Below are 20,539 nucleotides of genomic sequence, written 5' to 3' on the forward strand. Positions count from 1 at the left end.
AATGGCAGGTGATGTATGTAAAACAAGAGACTCTTACCTTATCGACACACCCGGTCTTGCTCCTTTTTGAGTTCATGCGATTTCTTCAGTTTATGTTTGTTACCTAGATGTGTGTCTTTTTTTTATCCTGGTATCTATGATGAGATCATTTGATCGCTTTACCAGATTTGAACATTGGTTAACTAATGGCGTCTTTAAACTACATTTGTAGTTGTTCCGTGTACAAACTAAATGAAATTTATATTAGGGTTGAAATATTGAAGCCTTAAATGTCACACCATCCTTGTGACATTCAGCTGATTCTCATCTGAAGTTTGTTCCGTGCATTAATGAACTTTTTTGTCTAGATCTATAAACCCAAATTTCATTCATTCCACCATCCTAAGAATTCAGTTCGTTTGTCTTGCTGTAAGTTCAACTCGTTCGGGGGTGGCCATGCTTCCTTTCCATAGCAATAAAGACCAATGCTGTGCTCCCTCTGAACCAACTTGTGTTCCTTTTCATTGACGTGCAAATCAATGCCTTCGAAGTTTGCTTCTCATAAATTCCAATTAATCTTTCAGTTGTTAGGGACCAGTTAAATTCTTTAAATAGCTGAGATAAATTCCCAGGTAAAATATTGTATTGGAAAGAAATATAGTTATATATATGTTGTGTACAAGTTATCATTTTGTACAAATTATGCGAAAATGAGTTATTTCTTTGGTTGTTGTCTATAATATTTGTTTTTTCATTTATTGTTTTAAACATAGTTAGCAATCATACCACATTTTCTTACTTCTAACATTTAAGAAATAACTTATTGCAGCCGTAGATTTGTTTTCATTTAACCATCTGACATTATATCGTCTGCAAAATTGTCCTCAACTTCCTCCGTCAGAAGAAATGACAATCCAAAAATCTGCGAAACCATTTTCCTATTTCAGTTGACTTATCTTTGTCTTTAGACAAAAATCCAAATTTTCTTTTTCGAAACCAGGCATGTCCAAGATGAAAACGACAACCTTTGAACAATTCAAATTAATTTCAGTTTATATTTGTTAACTCTAAGTAAATTTGTATAACTTCGGAAATTACAATTTGTTTATAAAAAGTCAAGGATTTATTTTTTCTATAATTTTTTTTAATTCATCCGCGCAAATGTAGTGAATTTTCAACAGGTAAATTTCACGCAAACGTAATGTGTTTTGTCGCGCAAACGTAGGACGAATTCGCGCAAACGTAACGTGCCGATTAATATAGTCCCAGACTTCATTTTTGGTGTATTTACCAATCTGCTACCAAAAATCGACGTTTTAGTGTAAACATATTTTATTAATCAAATTCAAGTTAATAATATACACTATTTGGCACAAAAATATATATACAATTGAATAATTAATAGTATGCGGGAACAAGCTGTTAACTTGTATTAATCTGTTTCCTAATACAAATGATTAATTAAGACTCCAATCTTGTGTACCACCACGAGTTTCAGATATAATTTTGGTTGACAGTTTCGAGAAATATTCAGTTTTTGAGATTAAAACTAGTTAATTACAGTTCTTCCTAATTAATTGAAATTTTGTATAGTTCTTAACGGAATTAGTTCTTTTGGCTCTTTTATGGATACGATTGTTTTTACGAATGATCCATTTAATATCAGTGTTACGCCATGGTGATTTATCTTTTCTGACTGTAATTAAACGGTAAGGAGTGTTTTTATTTGCCTTGTCAATAAGTTCGTCTGTTATGGCACGTGCTATAGCATCAACGTCGTATGAAATAAATAAAGCGTCCCAGTCAACAAGTGATAGCTGGTGTTGATATGAGTCATAGTCACTTCTATTATACAAGTACAATTAACGCATAAAAACTTGATGCAATTTGCCAGGTTGAGTTAAGATAACTATTACAGGTAAATATCGATCCAGTAACGGAGTCCCAACATCAGACAATCACAGGTTTCATGTGTTATTAAGTAGAATAATGTCAAGTAATGAGGAACTGTGTTATGTGGTATAAGTTGGGTCGGAAATTAGTTGGTGTATAGATATAAGAAGATGTGGTATGAGTACCAATGAGACAACTCTCCATCCAAGTAAAAATTTATAAAATAAAACCATTATAGGTCAAAGTACGGTCTTCAGCCTTGGCTCACACCGAACAGCAAGCTATAAAGGGCCCCAAAAATTACTAGTGTAAAACCATTCAAACGGTATAACCAACGGTCTAATCTATATAAAAAACGAGAAACGAGAAACACTTATGAGCCACATTAACAAACGACAACTACTGAACATCAGATTCAAGACTCAGGACAGGTGCAAACAATTGCAGCGGGTTTAAACGTTTTAATGGTACCAAACCTTCACCCTTATCTGAAACAATAGTGAAACATCACAACATAGAAAGACACAGTAGACTGTATTGAGCTTTTTTCATACTAATTCTACCATCCTTAACTGGTTGATGTTAAAGTCACCTGTAACTATGATATAGAAATTAAGGAAAAGTCGATAGACTGTTCTTATTTCATCCCATACCAGGGGTATACTGTTAGGTTGGACGTAAAAGGTCCCTTAAAAATATATTTTGGTCTTGAATCTAACATCAAGCGATATGCACTCAATATTACAAAATAATAAGTCTCGCCTGTCAGCGTAATTCAAATTATCTTTAACATATACTAGAACCCCCACTTTCCCCCCAAGTCCTCCCTACCCGATCTCTTCGAAATGGTGCTTTAAAACCCAGAAAAATAAGAAGCACAATGACTTCTTTGCCAGCAAGGCAAGAATATTCAGCCGCAGTCAACTCAAGCTTTGGTGCATATCTGAAAACATCATCGAGGCCACTATTGCTACAAGATATAGACTCTGCAGTAAACAAACCTTGGTTTGCTTCTATGTAGGATATACAACAAAAAAAAAGATACAAATAACAAATATTTCTCGGCTTAATATGAATTGATACCACGTGTATCAGCTTGGTAAAATTCAAAATGAAAAAGAATAGTAACCGGAAACATACGAATATCGTAGTTTGCAAAAGCTGAAATGTAAACTACATCAATGGGTGATAATCTCTTTCCGTTCTTGAAATTATGCGCAGCACATTAGAACCGGCCAATACTCTCGCGGTATCTCGATAAGTCAACCCCCATTAGGTGATTCACGATGTAAGCACAAAATTGGCTCTAGAGAGCATGACCTGTACATATGAGCGGATCATCCTGTTCGTCAGTCGAAATTCTTCAGTAGCGTATGGTCCGATTTGAAATGTGTCACAAAATGTAAAAAACAATGTAAAAAGAATGTGACAAATCAAGGAAAAAACACCATATGTTACCATAATAGTTTGTAGATAATGTTCGAGGGTTCTGAATACAATATAATGCATAAAGTATGACCTTTCACGAAAATGATGTGGATACGTACAGGCTAATTTCTAAATGTAGGTATAATAAATTTGACTGTTAATCAACAATATTAGAATGTGTTATGGGTTCAATAATTGAAAAAAGAACTCAGCATAGCGGTTGAAAAAGTCAATTGTACATTTTCGTTTATTTTTTGACAAAGTAATATGAGTAGATATATTTTTTTCTATCATTGGGATACTGTCTTTTGCCCGACATTTCGTTTCAAATATTCTACAGCAATCAAAATAAAATCATCATAGATACCAGGATTGAAATTTTGTATTTGCGTCAGACGCGCGTTTCGTCTACAAAAGACTCATCAGTGACGCTCGAATAGAAAAAAAGTTAAAAAGGCCAAATAAAGTACGAAGTTGAAGAGCATTGAGGACCAAAAATTCCTAAAAGTTTTGCCAAATACAGCTAAGGTAACCTATTCCTGAGGTAAAAAAGACTTAGTATTTCAAAAATTCAAAGTTTTGTAAACAGTTAATTTATAATTACAAATGTATGACCATATCAATGATAATTCATGTCAACACAGAAGTGCTGACTACTGGGCTGGTGATACCCTCGGGGAATAAAAACTCCACCAGCAGTGGCATCAACCCAGTGGTTGTAAACATATATTTGCATGTAAACGACTCGATTCCTAAGATACAAGAATGGTTTTTTCACAAATTTAATTTTGATTCGCATGCTACTCGAGTATTCAAGAAAATCTTACATTGGAGTCTTCTATCTGACTGCATGATTCAAATTATTTAGTCTGGGGAAGAAAAGAATTTCTATCAAGATCCGAGCCTCTTTACTTAAATATTCTTACGACTGATATTGATTGTAGATTACCCTTAAATGTAAATAACATATGAATATTATATTTCCCGAAAGATTTTAAAAATCTTCATTCTTAGGGCAATAACTCTTATTATTTGTCGACTGACGATTTCGGTCGCATTTACTTATATGTAGATTTGATTTTGTTGATCATTTTGTTTACTTACAAATTCTCTATATCTACTGTAGATTATGAAAAAAAACCGCAAACTATGGGTAAAAATTGTCATTCTAAGGCACTGTTACTTGCATGTTGATAAACTTAGTTATTTGGTTTTGACATGTTTTATGATTATAAAAAAAAATGCATGTCATCCACGTGCCCGATGCAAACAAACAAATATCTTGGTACGTGATCCGACCGCAAAAGGCATTAATGGACGAAGCTAAATATTGAATAGAAACATACATACATGGGAATATTCCTTTTGTCTTATTAAAAATATAATTAACGTTCATATTTATTGTTATTAATAGTAAGCATCTATCTTTCCACCTAGCAAACCTCCTTCATAGTGCAGAAAACTACATCTATATTTCGCCTTCATCAATTAAAACACAAACAAATATCGACATTCCTTACACTGAAGTTATCGCTATGAATCAAGTGCTTAAAATTTGGAAAGAGCGAGTTCATCTGAGAAAACATACAGTTTCCATTAATTTGAAAGGTTGTGATAAAAAAAAGTCTTATATCATTAACGACATCGTTTAAACTAGTATTCCAACTGAATGAAATATTAGATTATTTCTTCCAGAAGGAATAAAGGACATAGTATATTTATTCCCGAAGGAATAATGGGTATACAATATATTTCCCAACAGAAATAGATAATATAGCGTTGTTTTAAAACATAAATGGGGAATGTGTCCATGGGACACAGATGATGCCCCCACTTGCATATAATGTTATAAAGGGACATTACTCAAGAACTATTAGAGTGACGCTACCTAAATTTGTACTTGATCTGAGTTTTGTGGTAATAAGCATTGTGTATAAGTTTCATAACATTTTGCTGAGGCAAACTTAAGTTAGAGAATGGAAACGAAAAATTCAGCAATTTTTCCATTTGTAAACGGGCATTACTCTAGAACGGTAAAAGTGAAGCCAGCAAATTCAAACTTGATCTGTGTTTTGTGGTTATAAGCATTGTGCACAAGTTTCGTAACATTTGATTGAGGCAAACTAAAACTAGAGAACGGAAACCAATTTTGGGACGAACGTACGGACGGACAGACGGACAAGGGTAACTCTTAATGCCCCCTCCGCTACGGCGGGAGCATACAAATTCCATAGAAATCACGGTAAGAAGGAAAATAATATGTTGACAAACACACTTCTGCATTTAGAGTCTTTCCCAATCATCTTAGTACACCTGCATTGAAACATTTTATGTTTTTTTTCAGAAATCAAAACAGTTATGAAACTAGAAACTTCAGTCCTATGCAAACATAGCAGAGACGCTTACCCTGTCACCGCATCTGGTTTGCTTATTTTGCAATTCACGGGACACCCTGAGTTTTTTTTATATCTTGATTTGTTTCCTTAATGGATTTCTGAGATTTAAACATCGGTAAACTACTCTTGCTTCCTGCCTCGACAGTATTTGAAATGCTGCTATCATAACAAATATAAAAAAGAAAATCCTACAATAGCTTTTCTTGATAAAATTTTCTATGTAAAATTGTATGATTTATTGTCGTGGATTAAGTTCAACTTACCATTTACCGTCAGATAAAGGCTAATGGTTTTCGATTGTCTTGATTCTTTAAATTGTATCGTGCATGTCCACTTTCCAGAATGTTCCATTGAAACACAAGGAATAATTGAAGGTTGTCCGCTTTTAGACTTTAGGTCCTCATTTCTAAACAGCTCATGTATCCATTCGACTGTCATAACCTTTGAGAGGTCCACATTCGAATTATCAAACAAATTAATTGAATGACTGCATGTAGCTTCTTTTTTTGCTAAAATGAACAGAAAAGTTTCATAACTAAGAGCACTTGCATTTATAATCACTATACATACATTTTATATATACCTTTATAGATTTAATATAAACACATTTTTTGGTCTGAGGCTAGTGTGTTCATACTCATGTAGTAAATGCATCAGACAGGGTAGTTTCTTTCCAGCTGAATCCCTAAATCTTTTAAAAGTGAGATTTCAGTTTTTTTTTTAAATCTAGGAGACACACGCTCTTCTAATGGCGTTTGCGTAACTTAGGTGAAGAGATATACCAGTGCTGGTTTAATTATAGAGATTTCTCTTTCACTGGTATACATTTTTCTTCAAAAAGTATCCCAAAAAGGTGATGTGAAGAACGTTTGGTCGTTGAATTTCGCAATTGTATTGTTGTCAATGTGATGTTTGAAACAATGTCTCAATTCTTTGACTTATAAGTGAATTTTAAACTTTGTCATAGATCCTACATGTCAACAATAGTCAAAATGATTTCATTACCAGTTTGACAATTTTCTGTGGTTTTACATTTATTGCTGCTCTTTGTGACTTTGAGGCAGTATATGCTCAAGCCAATCGCTACAACTAGTCACACTTCGTATGGAGTTTTTGCAATTCCAGATTTTAATTCAATTGAATTTTCGTCTGTTTTATACCTTTTAATTTTAAATAATTCATCATCGGTAATTTTGAATTAGTGTCGGCGAAACATAGGCATTACTTTATCGTTTTCATATCAATTTTGGCTTTACAGATAAAGTATGAAGGCAAGTGATTTGTATTGCAAAACTAATCGGAACTTTCTAATTGCAGATTTATCCCTGTACTGTAAATCACAACTTATGACCAAGTTTATTAAAGATCCAACTGAACTCTACTTAATAGATAGTACTCCCACAAATAAAGTAGATATCTAAATGATATGATATCCATAAACACTTTCACATTCTTTCAGTTAATTTTTCTTTCCGTGAAATAGATGTTCCGGTAGCTCTTTCTTGCGGAGTGTATAAATATATCTGATATGCGAGTGATATCAATGAACGCGATATTTTTATTATTATTAACGTTTACAGCAAGGATATAATTTTAATAAACTGGAAAAGACTTTTACTAAATTTGATCATAAGTTTTGAGATTTTTTGTAACGTATAATTTCACCATCCAAGGTTGATAAAATAAATGGGGAATGTGTCCATGGGACACAGATGATGCCCCGCTTGCATATAACGTTATAAAGGGACATAACTCTTGATCTGAGTTTTGTGGTAATAAGCATTGTGAATACGTTTCATAACATTTAGTTGAGGCAAACTTAAGTTAGAGAACGGAAACGAACAAATCTGCAATTTGTCCATTTGTAAACGGACCTAACTCTAGAAATGTAAAAGTGACACCCCCAAAATTCAAACTTGATCTGTGTTTTGTGGTAATAAGCATTGTCTATAAGTTTCAAAACATTTGGTTGAGGCAAACTAAAGTTAGAGAACGGAAACCAATTTTGGGACGTATGGACGTACGGGACGTACGGACGGACGGACGTAACGACGGACAAGGGTAAAACTTAATTTCCCCTCCGCGACGGCGGGGCATAAAAAAGTGGAATTTCGTATCAATCTTCCTGCGGTGATATTCTTTATAAAGCTAAACAATGGTGTAGCAGTTGTTGTTCAAATCGTTCTCATTGGATTGTGAACAGACATATCATGTTATGGAGGGGTATTTGCGAAAAATACCAGTCAAGGGACTGTGAAATTTCCCGAGCCGCTAGGCGATGGAAATTTGGTCCCAAGACTGGAATTTTTCGCAAATACCCCTCCGTAACATGATATATCTGTTTAATTACACCTAATAGATTTTGATTGAAACTCTCTGTACAATTGAAGGGAAATCTTTTTTTTTACTAGTTAGCTGTAATCCATAAACATGTTTATGCATAATTTGAGGATAAGTAGAGACTATCATAGTATCGCGGGAATTATACATGTACTTATACGCGTTAGCGCTGTCTTTATGTAACGTCATGGTATCCATGTGTAAACGTCATTGTCATTCCATCATTAAATCATCCATTTGTATAGACGTCTTTTCCACTTTATATACACAACGCATTCTTCAATATACGATCACGAGATTGGTGCCGTGCAGTCGTGTTGTATGACATTTTTGTTTACAGTTTTCGGATTACCTCTATCAATCAATATTGCTTTATCATGTTGCCTTAAGGGCATACGATACAGTTTTGATCCCATATTGAAATTTTGATGAAAATTTGCATATAGGCTATTTTTTAACCTGATTAAATCAAATATGTAATAAAAAATATACCATCATGTGCTACTTTTTGAGTAAATTGAGGTTGAAATTTCAGATATTTCCTCAAAATTCGGATTTGTGGACGTATTTTTCCTTTCGACAGAAATACATAACTTTTTTGTTTAAAAAGATAAACACAAGCTGTTTTTTGTTAAATTATTTGTAATTTCTTTTTTATATAAATGTTCTATAAATTTGTACATTCTATTTTTGAAATTAACTCATATTTATCAAATGTTCATGAATGTAGAAAAATAACGTCATTTTTTGCTGTACATTTATGAAATTTAAAAAAATTGCACTATTGACTTATTCATGAAAATTGGTATACATAATCTTCATACGTAATCAAACCAAATGTCACTTTAAAAAAGAGGGGTCCATGAACTCGTTTTCAAGTTAAATCAGTTTGAATGATAAAAATCAGTCGAAAACTGCATCTTTTCCCGATAAGTCACAGTTTGACGTCGCGAAAATAACAATTTACGTTAGCAACGTCATTACCTCCCCTGTAACTGTATCGTATGCCCTTAACGTTTTCTGTGCCACGGGCCGATTTTAGGCCGATTTGTAAATACTACGTTGACTGCCACGGGCCGATTTTCGGCCGATGTTTTTTTCCTTACGTCGAACAATAGGCTTCAGTGACGTTGTGTTCAGTGATGTGTACTATGGGAGTGTCTACACAGATGAAGAACTGTGCCGTAACAAAATGTAACGTTATGCATACAAAGTGCCTTCAAATTTTTATTTTAGTTGCGTCGGCCGTACGTTTATGGATTACGCAATTTTTAATTTGTTTTTATTTTGTGGACTTTCTGCTAATTTTTCTGTTTTTTTTTAATATAAAAGAAATATATTAAAGAAATAGAGAAGTTTCACTAATTAATGATAGCAGTCGAAATGTGCAACTTCTGAAATAAATGTTGATGCACTGTATGTGCACTTTTCGTCAAATAATGAATCTTAGTAGTGCCCAGGATAGAAATTATGGAATTATCAAACAAACAACAAGCCTAAAACGTTCGAACAGCGAATCTAAATACCTGATTGACAAAAAAAAATCCAATTAAAAATTACCATCTAGGGATTAGTTAAGTTGAGTAATTAAGACTTAGTGCTTGTCGTGATCATACAGAGCTATCTTTGTGGGAGGGGTGTGGATTTGATGCATTATCAATCATTTATTCATATAGGTGTACAGGGTTGTCTTATGTTCTCACTTCTCCATTCTAAAAGAAACCTGGTATTACAATAAAAACTCTTTTATCAGAAACAAAGAATATATTTTGAATCTAGATTCAACACACAAATGATTGGCCCCGAGAACACAGTTATTTCGTAGAGCATTTCTTTTAGACAAAAAATGCAAATTAAAAAAAATCGCACCTGCTCTATACAAAAAAGATTTTTACAGTGTGGTGTACTACTTTTGGGACAAATTATATCAAAAATTATAGAAAAGTCTATCGACTCTTATTTAAAATATGTACAATTTTATGTTAAGGGGTTTAATTCGGTTTGACAGCTTTAGACATACTAATTTTTTTTATCTTTTCAAACTGGACCAAATCACTACTTTACCGAAAAATTCATGCCCCAATTTTTTTTACATGTAATTTCATCCCCTACTTACTATTTCATGCATAAAATATAAAGAAATAAATTTGGAAAGTGTATTAAAAAATCATCATATCAGCCAAATCTCTCCATAAATGTTAGGATTTGCGAAAATAATCCAGCGGTTAAACTAGCAGTTTGTTAACAACGTATGCACCCTGTGACATTCCCTATGGTGTTGGATCGAATTGTCTGCCTTTATAAACACTGATTTGAGAAATATAACCATTGACGGCCTCGGCTAGTACCCAAAGTTTAACTCCAAATTTCGCAACTTTCGAAGGAATGTATATTGTTTGATGGATGACCTGCATTTAGAAGCGATTAAACTTACAGCAATACTAAGGTTCTGTTTTGGTTTATAATGTAGTTTGACTGACGAATCGTCGTTGCAATTCGATAATATAGTTTTATCTAAGAAATGAGTACGATGTTAAAATTTTGATCTTATTTTTTTTCTGTAATGACCAATTTAAATAAAAACTTACCTTAGATTTTTGAATTTTGACGTTTTGGTTGAAATCCCCATTGTCGCCACAAAAACGAAAATTTCCAAAGGAATAATTTAAAGATTATATTTGAAAATTGCTATATGTATGGACAGAAGTGGTGTTTCATTTGAATTGTTGAGTGTCTATAGAAAATTTCCGTTTTTCTCCAATGGCGCGAAAAGAAGGACAGTGAATACAAGTTTTCTTTTAGAATAAAAAAAATGAGTAGGTATGATAAGTGTTCTTTTCATGCAGTTATAAAAAAACTCTATCTATTAGGGTTTTTTAATCGCAGGAAAATTTTAATTAGTGTAAAGTTTATTAGAATTGAAACCCAATCACTGCCAATTATATATAACAAACGAACGAAAGGATACATATAAAACTATATGCATTTTAAATCAAAATAATCAAAAAATAATCAAAAAATTCTTTCTGTGTAAAAAATAAAATAAAGACGACAGAGTGAAAAATTACGATTTTTAGTTCTCAATGACATGCTTTTGCCGCTCTCTATTTTTCACATTTTTTTCAGCACGATTTGAAGATGAAAGTTTTTGATTACAAAATTTTCTTAAAGAGTTTAAAATCTCTTCTGAAAAAAAGAAATTTTGTAAATTGTTAGTAAAAGATAAAAGCAGGCGGGAAAAAAGGGAGATTAAGCTAACCCACAGTATAACCTTTTTCAATCACAATGTTTATTTTTTTCAGCTACATGTATTGCTCTTTGTATTTGCAATTATTTTTTTTCTTCTTTACTTTTAAACATTAAAGCACCAGTACTGGTATCTTAATAAAGAAAATTTGTAACTATGCTTCCGTTTTCAAAAGCTATCCAAAAGTTGTTTTATTTTGTATCAGTAAGTACTCTATAAAAATAAGGAGATGTGTTATGATTGCCAATGAGACACCTATCCACTGTTTGTTTGAACGCTGTAGAACCATCTCTTCCAATTTAAATAGAAATACATAATCCAAACAAAACCTACCTATGCCTTGGAGATTTTTGTAAATTATTTTTAATAAAAGTATTACCGACAAAAATACAATTTACTTCTACGCATATGGAAGCAAGACTTCTCAAAATTGCCGTTCAATCACCGAAAGACGTCGTACCCTTTAACTCAAAATCTGATGACGTGACGTTATTGTTATCGTCACTGACGGCAAATATTCTTGTGTACTTTAGAAAAAAACAAGCTTGGCAGTAAACGGAAAATTGCGGAATATTTCCTGGCACTGAAAGAGTTAATAATCGGGAGAAAGATTCCGCGAGGGTAAAAAAGGAATATCCAAAATGGCAAATACCACGGCATAGAGGGGAATTTGAGGCATATTCATCGGCAGTGGTGAAAAACAGGCAAATTCGTTTGAAATGAGGAAAAAAGGTTAGAATATGCGAAAAATACACTGGCTACCAACCAATCAAAATCTGGCATTCTTATATAAGGTGTAATTAATAGATTTATTGATAAATTATAGTCTTGTTGTTCAATCACTGGGCCTGGTATTTTTTTTGAATAAACATCAATTCGCTAATAATGTTTGTAGTTTGAAGAAATACTTGTGTGTCTCTTTTCGTTTTTCTTAACTGCTTGTTTTCGGTATTGTTGTATAAGATGTTTTCTCCAATTCATAGCCAATTCATCCATTTCTTGACCTGTTGATTGTTTTTATTTAATTAACGTGTGGTTCGTTTGATCTCAGTTCTTCATTTATAAAAATTCAAATAGAATTAACATCACATTTTCTTACTTTCCTATGAATTTCGTCTTGTGACGTTACATACAGAGTACACATCTTTTTGCAGATCATTGGAAAAGTAGGATTTAGTTTGTCTTCATATCGTCCATTTATAGTTAGAGAAACAGATTTTACCAGCAAATCACATGCAATACGATATTTCTCCACTCTCGACAGTTAAATTTTAGATACTTAAAACGCTTGGCGAGCCTCGCGTTTTAATTTTGAAAATTAAATGTCTCCAGTGGAAAAATATCGTATCACACTCGATGCAGTGGTAGAATCTGTATACATAATATCTTCAATATAGTACAATAATAAAAAAAAGTGTCGGATGGCATGATTTCTTATCAACAGAAGTACTTTGACCTTGCTTTCAGTTACTATGATAATTATTTGTTATGGTACAATTTATTGACAATTAGTTCCTCTAAAACTGACCTATGTCTCGTCTTCCGCAACTTTCGTCGCTAATTTAATTCTATTGCATATTTATGTGTCTGTCTAAGTAATGTACATTGTCAGGGGTTACTTATGTGATATTTTAATGTTTTTTTTTGCTATTTGGAAAATTTGATGTTTGCTATTTGGAAAATTTGATGTTAATGGCAAATCTTAGATTGTTTCTGTTTATTTAGTTGCTACTTTTTTTTTAAAACTCGGGACGGTTGGGAGCTTTACACATTGTTTAGGATCATGTCTGTTGTTGAAGGTTGGATCCCGACTATTCTTGAAGGGCATATACTGACCCTTTTGGATATGTTTGTATTTATGTTGATTTCTTGTTGACGCAGACCCTACCTTTCTTTTTATTCATACTTGTAGGATTGTGTAGGTGTCCTATTGAAAAGCAAACATTCGTACGGTTGCCTATAAATGCTTACGCATCCACTCCATTTGAACTTTTGTGGATAGTTGTCTCATTGGCAATCATATCACATCTCCTTATTTTAAAATTTCATAACATGATATTTTCTCATTGAAAGTTCAAATTTGCTGTCCTTTATTATGATCAACCCACTTTCCATAACCTACTTAACTGGTTTATTTGTTAAACTTATTTTACTTTTATGTTTGTTTCCCTACCTTATTTTTCAAGGGTTGACTGGGTTATAGAAATATGGTCACCTTGACCTCACCCAAAAAAAGGGCATTCCTTTTGGTATGTTAGATGTTTTAATACGCAGCCACGTCTGATCTCTGGAAGGGTAAATGATTTCTGCTTATCGAACATACTAGCTTCCTTAGTTAGTGGAGTTTTAATTTCTCGCACTTTACCACGATCGAATTACGTAACATGCAAATATTTCTGTATTAAATTGCTCCAGTTCTAAATAAACACAAAATATTTGCCACTTGACTTTCTGATAGCAACAATCAATCCTTTGTGTTTTAAACTTATATTGATTTTTTGTTGTTGCATTTGTTTAAGTTTAAATTTTGAAGTAACTGTTTTATGTGATAATGCATGTAACTATCAGAAGATTAAATAACATACTAACCTGTTTTTTTGTGTCTCCATAACATAACTATTAATATAATCACTAGTACACCAAGGAACACAATGGCAACTACAATTCCTGCTATTGCACTTCCTGCAATTCAGGAATAAAATCCAATATATTAAAACCGTCGGCTATATGTGTCCTGTGTCATATATGCCCGCTGTACATTACACACAATTTCGAACATGGACGTAAATTCCGTGCTCCTTGGAGCCGGTTTCGCTCTCATAAGTTCGATTTAAAGGCCATTAAAGGCAAACATCTAATGACATGGATAAAGTTAAGAATGTAATATAGATTGGATACAATTGTTTTAGCAATCAAAATGTAGTTGAATCTTTTTATGAAATTTCCGAAAAAAGTATAAATTGGTTGCAACCGACCAAAAGGGATTGCCAAATACCACTGCTTAAAACATCTTTCAACAATGATTTTGAATGCCATTTGCTATGGTTTTAACTCCGTGTAAACACACTAGTTACAGAGTAGCTAAAGACCCATGCCGACATAAGATGCAGAATCCCTGATGAATAATAATGATCCACACCAATTTTCAAATATCTCTGAGATATTACTGATGTAAACTGATGAGCGAATCAAATTGATTTAGGTGTATTTAAACGGGGACAAAAGTATCATGGTCTGCGTAAATATTCATTAGAAATTAAATACAAAATGGTTAAAGAATTGACGAATTATATGTACGACTGATCGGGACAAGAATATAAGAAATAATCATATTATGAAATTTTTAAAGTCCAATCGAATAAGATTACTAGGTTAAACATTGTGCCTACAAGATGAGCACTCAGGCATATATATTACTAAGAACGTGTTTTTTGCAGTTTGAGTTTAGGGTTACGGTTTCTGAATGGTTTCTTATGTACTCTTGTTTTTCAGCTGCAGATGCACACTTTACAAAACAATAATTTTTGGTTCAATAATGGTCAAAGTTTTTAATTTTAACTGAAAATGGTATTATACCTTTTTCATCTTTATTATAAGTTGTTTTTGTGCATCGTGCCGATCTTATGATGCAAGCCGTTCCCAACTGATTTTTACGGTGTGTTTCTACATTTGAAAATGCCTGTACCAAGTCAGGAATATGACAGTTGTTGTCCATTCGTTTGATGTGTTTTGTCATTTGATTTTGCCATGTGATTAGGGACTTTCCAATTGAATTTTCCTCGGAGTTCAGTATTTTTGTGATTTTACTTTTTTCTTACGTTGTGCTGTTAATTATATAAAAAGACGGGTTTACATTGTGTGCAGCCCATCTAAAAGTTCTGACCGCGAGTAAATAAACCCCCTTTAATTTCAAAGGTTCGTCGCAATTTATTTTGAACAAGCAAAAATTAAAAATATGCAGGGGGTTTGTTTCTCTCACTCCCGACTTTTTTCGATTGTTTCCCTTCTCTCCTTTCTTCAGGATCCATTTCCTTTCTGCAATTCGATTGCTCCATGTCAGTGTTCCAAATGGAAAAAATATTATGGAATTTATAATATTTATTCCTCACGGAACAAATTTTATGGAATATGCTTTCCATATGGAATATTTAGAATGAAATTATCTATGAAAATGTCTCCCAAGGGACAGCTATTATATAAGAAAAATGTAAAATAACAAAAATACCAAACTCCACGGAAAATTCAAAACTACACGTTGATATCAGTACCAGGCTGATATCCACTTGAAATTAAACAAAATAAATGGAACTCTTTATTAGAAAAGGTAACTAGAGGCTCTCAAGAGCCTGTGTCGCTCACCTGATTCTACTTTGGTTTTGGAAATCATGTTAAAATAGATTAAAATCGTTACAGATACCATAATAATGAGTGAGGCCAAATTTGGTTTAATATTGGCCCTGTAATTTAATAAAAAATCCTGGTGGCCATCTTGAACAGTAAATCAGCAATAAAGTAGCAACACTTTATCAGTACCTCATAAGAAACATTTATGCCATGTTTGGTTTCATTCCATTCAGTGCACCTCTAGAAGAAGCATTTGTATGTATTTCCAATAGGGTCTTATGTTAAAGGAAGTCCCCCCGCTGGCGGCCATCATGGACGAAGGATCAGCTTCAAAGTAACAACACTTAGTCAGCACCTCATAAGGAACATTCATGCCATGTTTGGTTTCAATCCATTCAGTGTTCTCTAAAAGAAGACATTGTATGTAATGTCCATAGGGTCCTTTGTTAAAACTGTCCCCAACTGGTGGCCATCTTGGATGATGGATCGGCTTCAAAGTAACAACACTTGGTCAGCACTTCATAAGGAACATTCATGCCATGTTTGGTTTCATTCCATTCAGTGGTTCTTTAAAAGAAGACATTCGTATGTATTTCCAATAGGGTCCTATGTTAAACTAAGCCCCCAACCCCCATCCCCCCCCCCCCCCCCCCCCCCGCTGACGGCCATCATGGATTATGGATCGGCTTCAAAGTAACAACACTTGGTCAGCACCTCATAAGGAACATTCATGCCATGTTTGGTTTCACTCCATTCAGTGGTTCTCTAAAAGAAGACATTTGTATGTATTTCCCATAGGGTCCTATGTTAAACTAAGTCCTCCCGCTGGCGGCCATCTTGGATTATGAATCGGCTTCAAAGTAACAACACTTGGTCAGCACCTCAAAAAGAACCTTCAAGCCATGTTTTTTTTCATTCCATTCAGTGGTTCTCTAAAAGAAGACATTTGTATGTATTTCCCATAAGGTCCTATGTTAAACTAAGTCCCCCGCTGGCGGCCATCTTGGATGATGGATCGGCTTCTCAGTAACAACACTTAGTCAGCACCTCATAAGGAACATTCATGCCATGTTTGGTTTCATTCCATTCAGTAGTTCTCTAAAAGAAGACATTTGTAAATATTTCCAATAGGGTCCTATGTTAAACTGAGTCCCCCGCTGGCGGTCATCTTTGATTATGAATCGGCTTCAAAGTAACAACACTTGGTCAGCACCTCATAAGGAACATTCATGCCATGTTTGGTTTCAATCCATTTAGTGGTTCTCTAAAAGAAGACATGTGTATGTATTGTCCATAGGGTCCTTCGACAAACACTGTCCCCAGCTGGTGGCCATCTTGGATGATGGATCGGCTTCAAAGTAACAACACTTGGTCAGCACCTCATAAGGAACATTCATGCCATGTTTGGTTTCATTCCATTTAGTGGTTCTCTAAAAGAAGACATTCGTTTGTATTTCCCATAGGGTCCTATGTTAAACTAAGTCCCCCGCTGGCGGCCATCTTGGATTATGGATCGGTTTCAAAGTAACAACACTTAGTCAGCACCTCAAAAGGAACATTCATGCCATGTTTGGTTTCATTCCATTCAGTGGTTCCTTAAAAGAAGACATTTGTATGTATTTCCAATAGGGTCCTATGTTAAACTAAGTCCCCCGCTGGCGGCCATCTTGGATGGTGGATCGGCTTCAAAGTAACAACACTTGGTCAGCATCTCATAAGGAACATTCATGCCATGTTTGGTTTCATTCCATTCAGTAGTTCTCTAAAAGAAGACATTTGTATGTATTTCCCATAGGGTCCTATGTTAAACTAAGTCCCCCGCTGGCGGCCATCTTTGACTATGGATCGGCTTCAAAGTAATAACACTTGGTCAGCACCTCATAAGGAACATTCATGCCATGTTTGGTTTCATTCCATTCAGTGGTTCTCTAAAAGAAGACATTTGTATGTATTTCCCATAGGGTCCTATGTTAAACTAAGTCCCCCGCTGGCGGCCATCTTGGATGATGGATCGGCTACAAAGTAACAATACTTGGTCAGCACCTCATAAGGAACATTCATGCCATGTTTGGTTTCATTCCATTCAGTGGTTCTCTAGAAGAAGTTCAAAATGTAAAAAGTTAACGACGACGACGGACGACGCCGGACGACGCCGGACGACGGACGCCAAGTGATGAGAAAAGCTCACTTGTCCCTTCGGGCCAGGTGAGCTAAAAATGGTAAAGTTAGTATCTTTAAATTGTTTTCATCTGTTTCTATGGGCTTTAAAAGATGTAGGTGCATAATTTAGAATGTTTTGAATCTTATATACGTATTTTGACTTAAATTGTAGAATGGAGCTTCGAGATATTTGTACACTTTTAAATTAGAGACAAATTTTTACAAAACATGCGATTAAGGTAGGTGCAAATTCATGTGAATCTATTTTGTGTATAAGCATAAATTCCACAGAAAGACAAAAAATTGGTATTTTTAAAGCATTAATTTGCATCTCTGCCCCCGGTCACAGTTTTTTTGGGAAAAAAAAACTAAAAATGGGCAATAAACTCATCGAAAAGAGAAAGTCTGTACAAATTTTTATGTTCAGGCGTGTCTGAGTTGACTGCTTTGTCTTGAAAACGTATAAAGTCAAACTATTTGATACAGCATCTCGCTTCTGATTCCATTATTTTTTTTATATGTTAAGGCTACATGTCGATAAAATAACATTACAAAGTCACAGTACTAAGAAATGAAACTTGTGGGTAAAGTGAAAATACCCTTTTAATGAGTCATAACAACAGAGTAGGAGTGTTTGAATAATATATTTTTTCACTAAAAGCATTAGTTTTGATAACAGACTTTACTTGTGGATCTTTTTTGTGCATAACTCAAAAAAAAAATCACTTTTTGTGTGTGTTATCTAGGGTAATTATTCATTAACCTCTGAAAATGTTTAATCTGCCATCTCACAAGATAATTAATCACATTATTTTTAGTGTTTTTTGAACTTTCGAAAACATTCTACTGATAACCGATCAGACAATAGTTTTAAGTTGACAAAAGGCATAAAAGTATACTAAATGATGTTTAATAGCAAGTAAATAAATTCGTCTTTTAAAATACAACTGTCATAGATATAAGAAGATGTGGTATGAGTGCCAATGAGACAACTCTCCATCCAAGTCACAATTTGTAAAAGTAAACCATTATAGGTCAATTTAAGTACGGCCTTCAACAGGGAGCCTTGGCTCACACCGAACAGCAAGCTATAAAGGGCCCCACAAATGACTAGTGTAAAAAACCATTCAAACAGGAAAACCAACGGTCTAATCTATATAAAAAAACGAGAAATGAGAAACACTTATTAACCACATCAACAAACGACAACCACTGAACACATCAGGTTCCTGACTTAGGCCAGGTGCAAACAAATGCAGCGGGTTTAAACGTTTTAATAGGCGCCAACCTTCACCCTAACCTGAAACAATAGTGTAACAAGGGGTGAAAAATATGGATGCTAGCAATAGTGTAACAAGGGGTTTAGATATAAAACAATATCAGAAAGACAACCATAACCTTGGACAAAATGCCGCCAAATAAAATGAGGTACACAGGTAAATAAAAATGATTTTGTTGTAAGGTTAACATGGAGTACGGAAATATTTTTTACAAAATAAATAACTTTGTTGTTCATAGTACGAGAACAGAAGTGAAAATTTATCGTCATACTAAACACTTATCAAAGGTGGTAAACATTAAAAATAGTGAGACGAGATATAACACTAAATAAGTAAACATTAAATAACAAAAAATACATTACAATTGTATCAACAGGTCAAATAACACGAAAGTACGATTTGAGAGTACTCGCAGTTACTGAAAGCTAGTTAAAAGCCAAAAACAATTGATAATGAAAAAATCATGCATCAGAGACTAAAATCAACTAAAACACATCCCAGGGATTTAGCGTTTTAACGTCATGGACAGTCAAAGAAGACATTACTTGTGCAATGTCAACATAAAAGTATCGACAGGCAGTAGGATAGTTAGGAGTTAACCTTATAATAAATATGTATAATGTTATATATAGATAGGTAAGGATTTTAATGATGCTATGTTGATTTTTTTCGGTTTTCAAGAGCTAAATTGACAGCGCGTCATCCCTACATTAGCTTCCATTTCCACGATTTAAAAACTTATAATAATTATATAATTGGTCAACCTCAGCCACGTTTACTACAACACCAAAACACTAAAGACACAAAGTACAAATCTGAGAGTACTCTCAGTTACTGAAAGCTAGTTCAAAGTCAATAACAGTATTTGTTTAAATATAGGTTATAATGGCGGATCCAAAGGGGGAAAAGGGGGGGTTCCGGGAGTTGGAACCCCCCTTTTTTTGACGATCAATGCTTTTGAATGGGGACATATGGTTGGAACCCCCCTTTAACCCTGGTTGGGAACCCCCTTTTAAAATCGACTGGATCCGCCCCTGGGTATCCCGATTTGCTACCGTACCAACCGTAGTACGAACTGGGAGCCGTCATTGAACTTTTGAAAATAATTCATATATGCCCTAAATGTCAACGTATGTTTTATGAATCATTACCAAAATTATTTGGAGGATATTTAGCTACAACTTGGTATTAATTTCATGAGGATATTTTTCCTATTCATAACAAACGATATTGTGTGTACTCGATTATGCTTTCAGCCAACCGTTGCAAGTTATGATAAAGATTTATTTCTCCTGAAATTGCACAGGCATAAAGGAGCTAAATATAAAGCACATTCATATGTTATCCAATTTTAGCCGGCTACATTGATATAACAGTATAGAATGTATATGTTGGCATTTTTTGGGGTGGGCTTTTAGAAAAAATGATAGAATAAGAGCTATTTTATCATACAAAATTGACCTCATGGAAAA

General features: G+C 34.0%; 1 protein-coding gene across 2 annotated transcripts in view; it reads right to left on the bottom strand.

Annotated features, from left to right (window-relative positions):
* Window positions 1–20,539, bottom strand: part of LOC127700288 (uncharacterized) — a 157,589-nt gene that overhangs the window by 16,551 nt on the left and 120,499 nt on the right. For both annotated transcript variants that reach the window (XM_052203706.1, XM_052203707.1), the window contains 2 exons: window positions 13,873–13,965; window positions 5,960–6,205 (listed from right to left, as the gene is read on the bottom strand). In XM_052203706.1, the coding sequence (XP_052059666.1) occupies window positions 5,960–6,205; window positions 13,873–13,965 (339 nt within the window). The remainder of the gene's footprint in view (window positions 1–5,959; window positions 6,206–13,872; window positions 13,966–20,539) is intronic.

This window comes from Mytilus californianus, unplaced genomic scaffold (genome assembly GCF_021869535.1).
Source record: "Mytilus californianus isolate M0D057914Y unplaced genomic scaffold, xbMytCali1.0.p SCAF_5, whole genome shotgun sequence".
Taxonomy (NCBI): domain Eukaryota; kingdom Metazoa; phylum Mollusca; class Bivalvia; order Mytilida; family Mytilidae; genus Mytilus; species Mytilus californianus.